The sequence below is a fragment of the Hemitrygon akajei genome, chromosome 5 (genome assembly GCF_048418815.1).
Source record: "Hemitrygon akajei chromosome 5, sHemAka1.3, whole genome shotgun sequence".
NCBI classification, from domain to species: Eukaryota; Metazoa; Chordata; class Chondrichthyes; order Myliobatiformes; family Dasyatidae; genus Hemitrygon; species Hemitrygon akajei.
Genome location: NC_133128.1, coordinates 160,419,379 through 160,432,952, shown reverse-complemented (window position 1 = coordinate 160,432,952; position 13,574 = coordinate 160,419,379). Strand labels below are relative to the sequence as shown.

Here is a 13,574-nt window from a genome sequence, read left to right as displayed (position 1 = left end):
GAATCAGCATTTTATTTTGTGGTTCGGTTCGAATGTCAGATTCATTACTTCTCAGGCAGTAAAATATGACATAATGATAGCACAAGGAAGTAGACAGTATATATTACACCAAATTTGGTTAGAATCAGTGGAAACCAATGCCAATGACTGCAATGAAGCTGAAGTGGGTAACATACCCCTCTGAAAATGTCATAAAAGTGAATTCACACCAATAACTAATTGAAATAGCACATTTTAGTAAGGCCTTAGAAGTAAACTACTAGCATTTGCTTCCAGAGAAATAGCACAAGGAAGTAGAGAGTTATTTTACGCTTGTGCAGATAACTGGTTACATCATATTTGGAATGCTATCGACAGTTCTGGTTTCCACATTATAGATGGGATACAGTGGTGTTGAAAAAGGTACAAACAAGATGACTGTAGTGTTACCAAAACTGAGTAGTTACACCTGTTAGAGAAGACTGTACTAGGTGTTGGATGTTCCTCTACAAAGGGGGATATTGAGGGAGGAAGGTGAGGGGCGGGTACGCAAACATTCATGCTCATTTGTGGTAAATTGTGAATAGAAACATAGAAAATCTGCAGCACAATACAGGCCCTTCGGCCCACAAAGTTGTGCTGAACATGTCCCTACCGTAGAAATTACTAGGGTTACCCATAGCCCTCTATTTTTCTAAGCTCCATAATCTATCCAAAAGTCTCTTAAAAAACTTTATCATATCTGCCTCCACCACCAGTGCCGGCAGCCCATTCCACACACTCACCAATCTCTGCGTAAAAAACTTACCCCTAACATCTCCCCTGTACCTACTCCCCAGCACCTTAAACCTGTGTCCTCTTGTGGCAGCCATTTCAGCCCTGGGAAAAAGCCTCTGACTATCCACACGATCAATGCCTCACATCATCTTATGCACCTCTATCAGGTCACCTCTCATCTTTCGTCTCTTCAATAGCAATTATAGTACTGAATTCCTTGAAGCCACTTCACTCAGAATTTGATTAGAATGTGGAATCATTCATCAAATAGTGGAGTTAGAATGAAGAGCAGAGAAGCATTTAGAAGGAAATTGGATAAACAGCTTTGAGACTGCTTGTGTGGGTTTTCACATTATACAACACACATGATGCAAAATTTGGAATTACAATGTTATATTAACAAAACTTAATAAAGGAAATATGGAATAAAGAATACAATGGGATATCATCTTAAATTATTATGAATGAAAAGAATAATAACAGATGAGGCATCCATTCTTTGATGATGGGTAAGGCAGTGGACATAGTCTATATGGACTTTAGTAAGGGATTTGATAAAGTCCCTCATGGTAGGTTGAGTCAGGAGATAAAGAATCACTCGATCTAAGGTGAATTGCAAATTTGGATTCAGAGCTGATTTGGCCATGCAAAACAGACAGTAGGGGTGGAAGGCTGTTACTCTGCCTGGAGGTCCATTACTAGCAGTGCTCCACAACTGTCAGTGGTGGGACCATGGTTCTTTGTAATATATATCAATAAATTGGATGAAAATGCATAGTAGGTCAGTGGTTCAGCAAGTTTGCTGATGACACCAAGATTGGTGGAATTGTGGACAGGGTAAAGGACTCAAAGAGTACAGCAGGATATAGATCAGTTGCAGATATGGGCAGAGAAGAGGCAGATGGAGTTTAATCCAGGCAAGTGTGAGGTGTTATAATTTGGGAGGTCAAATGAAAGAGAAAGTATAGAGTTAAAAGGAGAAAGGATACATTGAGGTAAACAGAATTCTTGGAGTCCAAAGTCCACAATCCACTGAACAAAGCTACAGTTTTAAATTGGATAAGCTTGTAAATGAAGGCACATGGATATACCTCATTGGGTGGTATATCAAGTATAAGAGCAAAAAAGTAATGTTGTAGCTGCATAATCCTTCAGTTAGACTGCACTTGGAGTATTGTATGTAGCACTGCTTGTCCCATAATGGGAAAGATGTGGAGAAGGTTCAGAAGAATTTTACCAGGATGCAGTCAGGATTAGAGAATATGAGCTATAAGAAAATGCTGGAAACACTTTGGTTGTTCTCTCTAGAGTGTCGGAGGTTGAGGGGAGACATGATAACAGTTTTTATAATTGACAGTCAGAATCCTTTACCAAAGACAGAAATATTAAATACCCGAGGACATGCTTTCAAGATTAGGGACTAGGGAAGTTTAAAAGTGATGCGAGAGGCAGGTTTGTTTTTTTTATGCAGAGTGTGGTAGGTGCCCGGAATAAGCTTCCAGAGACAGAAGTGGAGCCAGACAGTTTGGTGTCATTCATGAGGCTTCTAGACAGACACTTGAATATAAAGGAAATGGAGTGTTATGGATGATTCATTCCAGGAAGACATTTAGTATAAATTGGCATCTAGAACAGCACAATATTGCGGGCCCAGTGGCCTGGCCAGTGCTGTTATGTTCTATGTTCTATTTCTTGTTACCTCTGAATTATGGATACTAAACCTCATTGGCTAGTAACATCAGAGTTACAGGCCATTCTGTGATACACATTTCTAATGTTCCAGTTGTCTGTAACTTAGAAACTTATCCTTGGTCAGTGAAACTAAACCCAATTTATTACAGTGGTACCTTTCAACTCAATTTCTAAACTTCAGGCAAAGGTCAGTGTGTTTTGTGCCATTTGATCAGCAATTTCTAAACATTTAAGTGTACTTTTTTTTGTTGAGAGTAATCCAGAATGATCCCAATATCATCTAGCAAATTTGACCATTTGTTATGTTCATTATATCTCCATTTAAAATACACAAATGGCCTTGACCTGATTATATTGTTTAGTCTTTATTTTCTCTATAGGAAAGGTAGAGCAGGTATCGTTGTAAGAAAATCAAGTTTTTCATTCTTTTTTTTCCTCTTCCTTGGCCTAAGATGATCTCTCATCATTCCTCAAATCCCATGGTTCAAAACACTTAAAGTCAGCAAGATTATCTTGCATGTAATTTCCATTTCCACCTGTTATGGCTTGACAGGTTTTCTATAAATTCATCATTTGAGCTTTGTAAATCTGTACCTTATTGCTGAAATTAGATCACTTACAACCTAAACTATTTATGAATTCAGTATTATTAGCCATCTGCAGTTGGTTTCCAGCTGTCACACTTAGCACTGCGACACCTGCAAAATGCACTGCATGGCCCTTCAGAAAGTGTCTGTTCCAATATTCCCCCACTGATATATTCAAAGAGAAATAAAAACAGTTAATTAAATAAATGTAGCATATGCAAATAAACTTAATGTTTTAATTACTTCATGGTTAAAGTAGAGTTTTAAAAAATAACCTGGGCTTGAACTTCACTTGGCTTCTGATCACCTGGACAATAATAATACTTATGCCAGGCTGCTGCTTATTGACTACGGCCAAGTGCTCAACACAACTATACCTTCAGTTCTAATCAAAAAGCTCCAAAACTTGTGCTACTGTACGTCCCTCTACAACTGGATCATTGACCTCCTCGCTGGGAGATGGGAAATAACATTTCGTCCTCACTGACAATCAACACTGGCACACCTCAAGAATGAGTGCTTAGCTCACTGCTTTACTCTCTCTACACCCACAATTGTGTGACTAGGGACAGCTCAAATGCCAGGTTTAAATTTGCCGATGACACAGCTATTGCTGGCAGAATATCAGACTGTGACAAAAAGGCGTATGGAAGTGAGATACATCAGTTGGTTGAGTGATATTGCAGCAACAATCTTGCACTCAACATCAGTAAAACCAAAGAATTGATTATGAACTTTAGAAAGTGTAGAATGAGGGAGCATACATCAGTCTTCATCATGAGATCAGAAGTGGAAAGGGTTAAGGAGTTTCAAGTTCCTAGTTGTCAATATCTCTGAAGATCTATCCTAGGCCCAACATATTGATGCAGTTATGAAGAAGGCACAACAGTGGCTATATTTCATCAGGAGTTTGAGGAGAATTAGTATGTCACCAAAGACACTCGCAAATGTCTTCAGATGTAATGCGGAGCGCATTCTAACTGGTTGCATCACCGTCTGGTATGGAGGGGCTACTGCAAAGGATTGGAATAAACTGCAGAAAGTTGTACATTCAGTCAGTTCCATCATGGGCACTAACCACCCCAGCATCCAGGATACTTTCAAAAGGCAATGCATCAAAAAATTAGCATCCATCATTATGGACCCCATCGCCCAGAACGTGCCCTCTTCCCATTGCTACCATCAAGGAGGTGGTACAGGAGCCTGACAATACACACTTAACAGCTTCTTCCCCTCTGCCATCTGATTTCTGAATGGACAGTGAACACTTCCTCAGTATTTTCCCTCTTTTTTTGCACTACTTATTTAATTTATTATATTTAATTTATTAATTTTATTATTATGATATTAAACTTGATTATGACTCTGAACTGAAGATCATTGTCAATGCAATACATTTTGGAGACAGTAATGGGTCCACAGCAAATTAAGGGATCAAATACATCAGTATTTGATCTCAAACACATTTCCAAATTTCACAACACATGGAGCAGCAATAGAATTTGAAGAGATGATGTTGTGCAGAACTAATTAAGCTAACGACATTTAATTAAACTGATACTTTCTACCCATACATGATCTATACCTTTTGTTCTCTTCATATTCATGTTCCAATGTAAAAGCCACTTAAATGCCTATATCGTATCTACCTCCACCACTCCCCCTAGAAATGCTTTCCAGGCACCCACTAATATCACCCACAACCCTAGCTCCGTGCATCTCCTCTGAATTTCTCCTTCTCATCTTAAATGGAGGCCCTTTAGTATTAGACATTCAGACCCTTGGAAAAAAGTTCTGACTATCTATCCTAACCATGACTCTCACAATGTTATAAACCTCTATTAAGTATCCTCTTAGCCTGTGCTGCTCCAGAGAAAACAACTCTAGACTGTCCAACCTGTCCTCATAGCACTTACCCTCTAATCCAGGGAGAATTTTGTAAACCTCTTCTGCACCATCTCCAATGTCTGTGCATCCTTTCTATAATGGAGCCGCAGAACTGAATACAATACTCCAGATGCACTCTAACCGGAGTTTTATAAAGGTACCACATAGTTTCCTGAATTGTTAACTCAATGCAACCTCTTTCTTTCCAGTCCTCATGAAGGGTCTCTGTCCAAAACATTGAGTGTTTATTCTTCTTCATAGATGCTGCCTGGCTTGCTGAGTTCCTCCAGCATTTTGTATGTGTTGCTCAAGATTTCCAGCTTCTACAAAATCTCTTTTTCTGTCCTTCTCAAACTTGTGGATTTTGACTGCAAATGTCCACTTCTCATTCATGAAAAGATAGACAACTTTAAATTCACACATTCTCATCTCTGAGGAGATAAAGAAATCCCCTTAGGAACTGTGTATAAAAGATTAAAGCCTAAAATTTCAACCAGCCATTTTTATACTGTATTGCAACATGTGCTCAATCCCTTTAGTGCCAATTTCTAGCCTATTTCCCATGGATGAAGCAATTGTTTTATTGGGAACTCTTGTCCATTATAATCAATTTGATGATTCAGAATTACTAATAGATTCATCTCATGCCATGTTATGCTCAACATAAATCCATTTGTTTTCTCTTTTTATTAGTCAGAGCATAGGCACATGCACAGTTTTTGCAAAATCTTTTGAAAATGGCACAAACCTTGAAATAAATGGTTGTAGAAGCCTAACACTTAGACACAAAGACAAACAATGCCCCACCGCTATGTCTATTTCTTGACATTGGGTTTCAAAATGATAAGTCTATTTTATAATTTGATTTTTAAGTCCAGTTGCTGCTCCAACTTACAGAAATTCAAACTTTGAGCTTTATGCCAATTTCCTGATTTCCTGTGCTAGTAAACCTGGTAATCTTAGACAGTTTAAATTCCTGTCAGAGTATTTGATAAATAAGCTGCCATTTGGCAACCATAAATCTTTCTAAAGTTGCTGCATCTTTCAGCATTGTAATACAAAACACATTGATTTCTATTGAATCCTTAAGCTGCATAGATGCCACAAAATCTCGCGGAAAGCTTCTTGCAGTGTGCTATCCAGAGGGTTTGGATAATTAATACAAATCTTGAATATCCAAAGGAATCTCTGTTCAGGTGCAATGTACAGACACATTATATTTTGCTCAGGGAGCCACCCATTGTGTGAAAATGACATACACCATATCCATTAATGTAAGGACCAAATGGAAAAGTCCTGCCTTTAACATATTATTAATATTATATTACATCAATATTATTATTAATATTATTATTAACATATTATTTAACATGTTGTTTCAGGGAGTGCAACTTTGTGAAATAACAGGTTAAATAACATTAGCAGGAATATTATTGTTCAAAACTTTGCCTTGATTAATTTTCCTCAAGTAGCTCTAATAATATTTAGACAAATACTCACACTTGTTTCTTCAAGTCGTTTGGGAGGAAAATTGGTTAAAATAAAAATTCCAACTGCAACAATTTAAAAAGGCCATTATTTAGTGGAAGCATCCCAGGGAAAATGTTTGACTTTGAGCACTGGCATTTAATGCATAGCGTAGTATTGACAGCAGCTGCAGATACCTGCACTCAGCCAGTGGAATCTGATGACGGGGAAGAAAGTCTAATTGATTGTCAACAATTAAATGTTAGTCTTGCTAAATTTGTTTCCTTGGGCATACTCTAGAATTGAAAGTTTCCTTTCCAAGAAACAGCAGCAAGTTGATTCTGCCCTACCGTTTGAAGTTTAAAGCAGAGAGTTATATTTCTAATTCTGGTTCTGCATACAGCTAACGTAGTGTTTTTGCAAACAGGGTTTAGATGGGCAAGTTGGTCCTAAAGGGTCCGATGGCAAGCCAGGCCCAAAAGGTGAAGCAGGACGTCCTGCTTTAACAGGGGAACCTGGAAGTCCAGGTCCACATGTAAGTAAATATTTTGGACTGAATAAATAAGTATTAGTAAGAATTTTAAGTTTGATTGTACATGCTTTGATACCTTAGGATCCAAAGTGCAATTTGAATTACATTTTTTAAAATATTTGTGTTATAACAGGGCCCCCCTGGGCTTACAGGTGCAAAAGGTGAACCGGGACAACCTGGCTTTCCTGTAAGTATTAACATTGTTTTTTGTAATTTCTATAACTCACTTGTATTAGTTACATTTAGTAGAGATTATTTTAATTAGGTGTACCTATTGTTAGGTTAATTAGAAGCAATAATGATCATCATTCTGCAAGAGCCATTTTATGAATTCTCAAAATTTTTACCTAAATAGTTCAAATAAAGATGTTGTTCAGTTTCATTTCACAACTAATCATTTGTTTCATAATGCTTCATCCCAGCATCACACGGGATTATTCCACGGGATTAATTGTTTGGTTCAATTTAAAACATAAGAGGTGTTGCATAGTTATTCAGTTGTGGTATATAAGCAAATCAGCCAATGACTAACTGAATGATGGAATAGGTTCTAGAGCCTAAATCATTTATTCTAGAATATCTATTGTTATTCACACAATTGCACACTATTATTTAAATAATAGGAAATATGCATTTAAATAATTTATTGAGAATAACCATGACCAATAGAATGTAATATATTGTGGAAGCTGCTAGTTGATCATTGGACTGCAGTCAATTTTTTATCAATTGCTCTATGTTACTTTTAAAGTTGAATTCCACTCATGTGACTTCATGAATTTTTCTAAAAGTAGTTACTTATTGCAGCATTAGAAAATCAACTCACATAAATTGTAATATATAGAAAATACAATATTTAATGAGAAAAAGATTTGCAAGAACGCACAAATTGCTGGTGGAACTCATTGAATCAGAAAACATCTATAGAGGAGACCAAACATTAACTATCTCTTCCCCTTCATAGATGCTGCCTGACTTGGTGAGTTCCTCCAGTATTCTGTGTTGTGGAAGATCTCAAGCATCTGATTAATCTTTTCTTTTCCCCAGAATATGCCCTGATGATTTTTCAGTGAGAAAGGAGATGTTTAGATAATACCTTAGGTTATACATTATCCAGATGTACATATCTCCATCTTCATTTGGTCAAAATGCTGTAGTTTTTATCACAGAATGGCTGGTGGTTTAAAAAAATCATTGTAAACAAGGGTATCTTCCGGATTGTTGATGCGCAATAAATAAAATCACTCGCAAACCCAAGTACCATGTTATTAAATGCTTGGATTAGAATGTTGTGAGAAAACTTTTTGTCCAAATTGATGATCTAATTTAAGAATAAAAAAGAACTGATACATTTTATTATATTTCTTTAATTTGTTAATTTGATGCCAGAATCATTTTGAACTTGAGAATAGTAACAGAAAGCTACTATAAAAAGGATCAAGCAATTGATTTCTTATAAATTGTCAAGAAAAATTCTGATATTTTTCATGTTCACAATTCTTTCAAAGATGTCTATTAATTTGCTGAATGGTTAATGAAACTTTGGCCTAGAGGCACAACAGTTTTCATTTGTCATGCTCCAATGTCGGTTTTCAAATAATTGAATAAAGAAATTGCCTTCAAAATAACATTGGATCTAAATAGAAAATAATTTATTTCCTTAAAACTTTTTGAAAAAACAAAAAACCTGCACATTTTCTGAATTCAAATACAGTAGTAAGATTTATGTTGCTGCAAATATCCTTTGAGGGGAAGGTTTGTCACGTGAGGCAAAGGATGAAAATTCTGTGGTATACAAGATCTTAGAAATGGCCATAATCTCACAAAATTGCTAAGATTACTACATTTGCTTCAGCTGGAATAGCCATTTTGAGGAAGCTTGTTCCACAAAGTTTTTCAAATTTTATCTTTTAAGGGTTACCTTCTGGTGGATTTGTCTATTCTTGTAGGCCTCTGGTCTTTAACAATTACTATAGCAGTTATTTCTAGATGCAAGAGTAGTAGAATTTGATACTTTTGTGTCATTTACTAATTACCTAATTTAGATTTTGATATTTTTATTATTACCCATAATGTTAGTATAGCTAATATTATGTATGTTCTAATTATTGCTTTAGAACTACAAATATAATTTCTCATTCAATTTCTAAAATAGTATTTTTTTAGACAAGTGGATCTGAAAATTTCATAAATTGGATTGTATTTTTCTTTAGGGTGGTTTAGGTATGCCTGGTCCTCCTGGTTTACGTGGTCTACCTGGTTTACCAGTAAGTTACCTTTACAAACACTCCTCTGTTATTGCTTTGGCAGCCTCTTCTTCCACGACTCTCGTTAGACTTTCCTTTGAAATGCACCACCTTGTCATGTCTATAATATTTTACCTTAAATCCATTACTATTAAATACCGTTTCCTTATCATATTTTAACATATTTTTAAAAGTGAACCTATAAAATAGAAAATATACAAAATTCTTCTTAACAAGCTCTTCCATGTTTTACAGGTAAGACATGGCCCGACGGCAACAGGCTTTTGCTTTTAACATCATACCCAGAATCATTTACATTTTTAATAATAAAATACAAAGAAATGCAAAATCTGTAGAGTGTAATTTATAAGAGTGCTTTTAATAGTTTTATTTGGCCTTGCATTGTATTTTATTGTAATCTAGCGACATTAAAATTTATGAGCTTGACAGTTCTTTGTCTGACTACTGGCATTCCCTTGTAATGTGCCAACAAATTCAGAAAATACACATTCAAGAATGCAATAAGCCCAATGTTTAGACTGCTGGTGATTTCCATCAAGTGCTACAAACATCTAGATTGCTAGCACTTACACATAGGCATCCTATCGAAGACTAGTACAAAGTTGGATGTAGAATAGAAACATTCAGTTCAATGCGAAAATTGAAGGCCAGAACACTTTGTATTTTGAATTGTTTGAATTTATTTACATATTTTCATTATTTACTAAATTGTTAATAAATAACTCTTCATAGAATAGATTTGGATTTCTATGGAAGTTTTCTCTGTAAAACGTATATTTCTGTAAAAATATCTCTGTAAAAATTATATTTCTGGTGGTTTGCCCACTGTCTGACCAGAGCACCACTGAAGAATTTCCAGATAATTAGAAAATTTGAAATGCACTTTTTATGTTAATGACTTTGTTTTTTTTTTGTACAGGGTGCTGCTGGTAATCCTGGTCATCCGGGCTCAGTTGGTAAAGTGGGCCCTCCTGGTGAAGGAGGTAAAACTGGTCCCCCTGGTAGAAATGGATCACCTGGTTCCAGAGGGGAACCTGGTCCCCGGGGTTCAGCAGGAGAACCTGGCAAAGATGGAAATCCAGTAAGTATTGCAATAAGCATCTTGCATGTAGATTAGAAGAATCCAATATTAATACACAGAAAATGAATGTGTACACAGGAGATTACATTTCTCACATTTAATACTTGAAATGGTTTGATAATTATGACACGGAACAGCCATTGTTTTGGCACATTTGTTACATCCACCAGATTCTAAACAGGCCAAAGCTGATTTGCTCTGGCAGCATCTAATATAATGAAGTGACATGATCAAAATCAGGTTTTACAATATTTTAGCCACAGTAATTACAAGAATGGGAAAACCAGGCATATTCCTTTCCATGGTCATTTCTCCCTGTGTGTGATAAGACTCTACAACTCCTCCTCCTTAAATATATAAGTATATTGTTTAATTGCACATCTGTATTTTGGACTATTACCTTTAATACACATACTGTATTTTTTACCTCAATGTTTACATTTGTATTTTAAAGTATATACTTTTGACTGAACAACCTTGCAACAATAACTTCCTTTGGAATAAATAAAGTTTTATCTTACTTATCTTATTTTAATCTTAAGAGAAAGCACTCATGCCAGACACAGCATCTAAATTTTCTCTTCCACTATTGCCTGTTAGTGGATATGTCTTTTATGCTTTGATTCATGGTGAATAATGTGATTTAAAATTAGTATTTTAATTTGAATAGGGTACAGATGGACCTCCAGGCCCCTCAGGAATCATAGGACCAGTTGGCACCAGGGGCTTACCTGGTATGCCGGGTCCACCAGGTTTAACAGGTGATCGTGGTTTACCAGTAAGTATTTATCTTCCAATTACTTCAATTATATTTTCTTCCTTTACTCCACACTGGTATCTCATTTTAGTTTTTTTTTAAAAGGCGAGGTTTTCCCCTAGGTTATTAAATAAAGAAATATTTTTTTTTTTAAATGCCATATCATTTCTTTAGAAATGGTATCTGTGTGCATTGCTCCCTGATCTGAAAGTATTAGAAAACATTTACAGGGAAAGCAGGAACAGAGAGACAAGGGTAAAAGCATGCTTAAGGCTTTGATAATGAGAAGCCATATTCAGAGACTGGTTAGTAAAATATGAGATCTATGAACAGAGTTCAAAAGGGGAACTTATGTTGAACCCGCATGAAACACTGAATCAAGCGCTACTACGTTATTGTAGGCTTTTGCAAATAAAATGGCAGAGGCATTTTAAGTTTAAGGGAAACTGTATATGTTTCCACACATTACATCACTAAAGCTGACATTGTGAGTCTGTCCATAGCTCGGATGAGCTACTTTGCTCAGGTCCTATGTTCCATGGGTGGAGTAACAGGTGTTTCTGACTCGTCCAGAGGTGTTTTGACATGTCCTGATGGCAGCAGCATGGTAGCAGTATCCCCCAAGTCTTGGTGAGCCGGTTTAAGGCGATCTACTGGAATGAATTCAGGTTTACCCCTCCTATCTATGTATAAGTCTTTTCTGTCCATTCCAAAACACGGAACAGGCTATCATAAGGGGACCTGGGGGATGTTGATGTGTGTCAGACAAAAAGGAACAAGGTAGAATGTAGGTCATCAGGAAACTGAGAGTGCTGAGTGCCACGATGGGAGGTAGGAATAGAGGCAAAGGAATTGATGAGAGCGGAATGCTGTTGAGAGGCTGACTAGTGAGTTGTGGTATCAGGGATAAAATCATCTGCTGGTCATAACGGCTGCCCGTATACCAACTCAGCCATGGACGACTGCAGGCCCTCTTTTGGAGCTGTCCTGAGCTCCAACAGGACCCACGGGAGAAGATCATGCCAACACTCATCTATCAGGAAGCAATCAGTGCAGACTTTTAAGGATTGATGATCTATATGCCACTGGATTACGGGTGATATGCCCTGGTGTGATGCAGCCTAGCGCTGAAGTTCTGGGCCAATGCAGCCTAGAGTTCTGATGTGAATTGGGGACCACGGTCTGAGGAAATATGAAATGAGGTGTCAAACTGAACAACTCAGGCACATCTGTGGCTGTTTCGATGCTAGAGGGACGACCTCTGGCCATCTGGTGATATGATCCACCATGATAAGGAGGTGTGTGAAACCGCAGCAGGGTGAAGAGGAACAACCAAGTCCACGTTGACGTGATCAAGTTGTCGCTCTTAGATCTGAAAAGATGTCAATGGTACCCGAACATGACAGTTAATTTTTGCCTGCGGGTGCTTAACACAGGCTACATTCCAGTCACACAATGCCACACAAATTTTAGTGCAACCAGTTTCTGTGAGGACTTGTGGCCTGCATGTGAAAGGCCGTGAATGGAGTTAAAAATAGTACGACTCCAGTTTTTGGGCACTATGGGTCGAGGGAAATCAGGTGAGACGTTGCACAGGATAGAAACCCTAGCTTCTCCAAGCTTAATATCAGCCAATTACAAACTATAGGAGTTGGGATGTAATGTTAAAATTGTACGAGGCATTGGTAAGGCTGAATTTGGAGTATTGTGTATAGTTCTGGTCACCGAATTATAGGAAAGATGTCAACAAAATAGAGAGAGTACAGAGAAGATTTACTAGAATGTTACCTGGGTTTCAGCACCTAAGTTACAGGGAAAGGTTGAACAAGTTAGGTCTTTATTCTTTGGAGCGTAGAAGGTTGAGGGGGGTCTTGATAGAGGTACTTAAAATTATGAGGGGGATAGATACAGTTGATGTGGATAGGCTTTTTCCATTGAGAGTAGGGGAGATTCAAACAAGAGGACATGAGTTGAGAGTTAGGGGGCAAAAGTTTAAGGGTAACACAAGGGGGAATTTCTTTACTCAGAGAGTGGTAGCTGTGTGGAATGAGCTTCCAGTAGAAGTGGTAGAGTCAGGTTCGGTATAGTCATTTAAAGTAAAATTGGATAGGTATATAGACAGGAAAGGAATGGAGGGTTATGGGCTGAGTGCGGGCCAGTGGGACTAGGTGAGATTAAGCATTTGGCACGGACTAGAAGAGCCAAGATGGCCTGTTTCCGTGCTGTAATTGTTATATGGTTATATGGTTATATGAGGATAATTCTGCAATGAAAGGTTTAACCTATGAGGAGCGTTTGATAGCTCTGGGCCTGTACTCACTGGAGTATAGAAGAATGAGAGAGAATCTCATTGAAACCTATCGAATTTTGACTGGCCTACATAGAGTGCATGTGGAGAGGATGTTTCCTATAATGGGGAGTGAGCACAACAGGGCACTGACGCAAAATAAAGTAATGTCCCTTTATAACAAAGATGAGGATGAATTTCTTTGTGTTGAGCATGATGAAACTTTGGAATTCATTGGCCTGGACCACTGTGAAAGCCAAG

General features: G+C 37.4%; 1 protein-coding gene across 2 annotated transcripts in view; it reads left to right on the top strand.

Annotated features, from left to right (window-relative positions):
• The window catches only part of LOC140728383 (uncharacterized), a 120,355-nt gene that overhangs the window by 93,586 nt on the left and 13,195 nt on the right, over window positions 1–13,574 (top strand). For both annotated transcript variants that reach the window (XM_073047010.1, XM_073047009.1), the window contains 5 exons: window positions 6,817–6,924; window positions 7,055–7,108; window positions 9,135–9,188; window positions 10,108–10,269; window positions 10,940–11,047. In XM_073047010.1, the coding sequence (XP_072903111.1) occupies window positions 6,817–6,924; window positions 7,055–7,108; window positions 9,135–9,188; window positions 10,108–10,269; window positions 10,940–11,047 (486 nt within the window). The remainder of the gene's footprint in view (window positions 1–6,816; window positions 6,925–7,054; window positions 7,109–9,134; window positions 9,189–10,107; window positions 10,270–10,939; window positions 11,048–13,574) is intronic.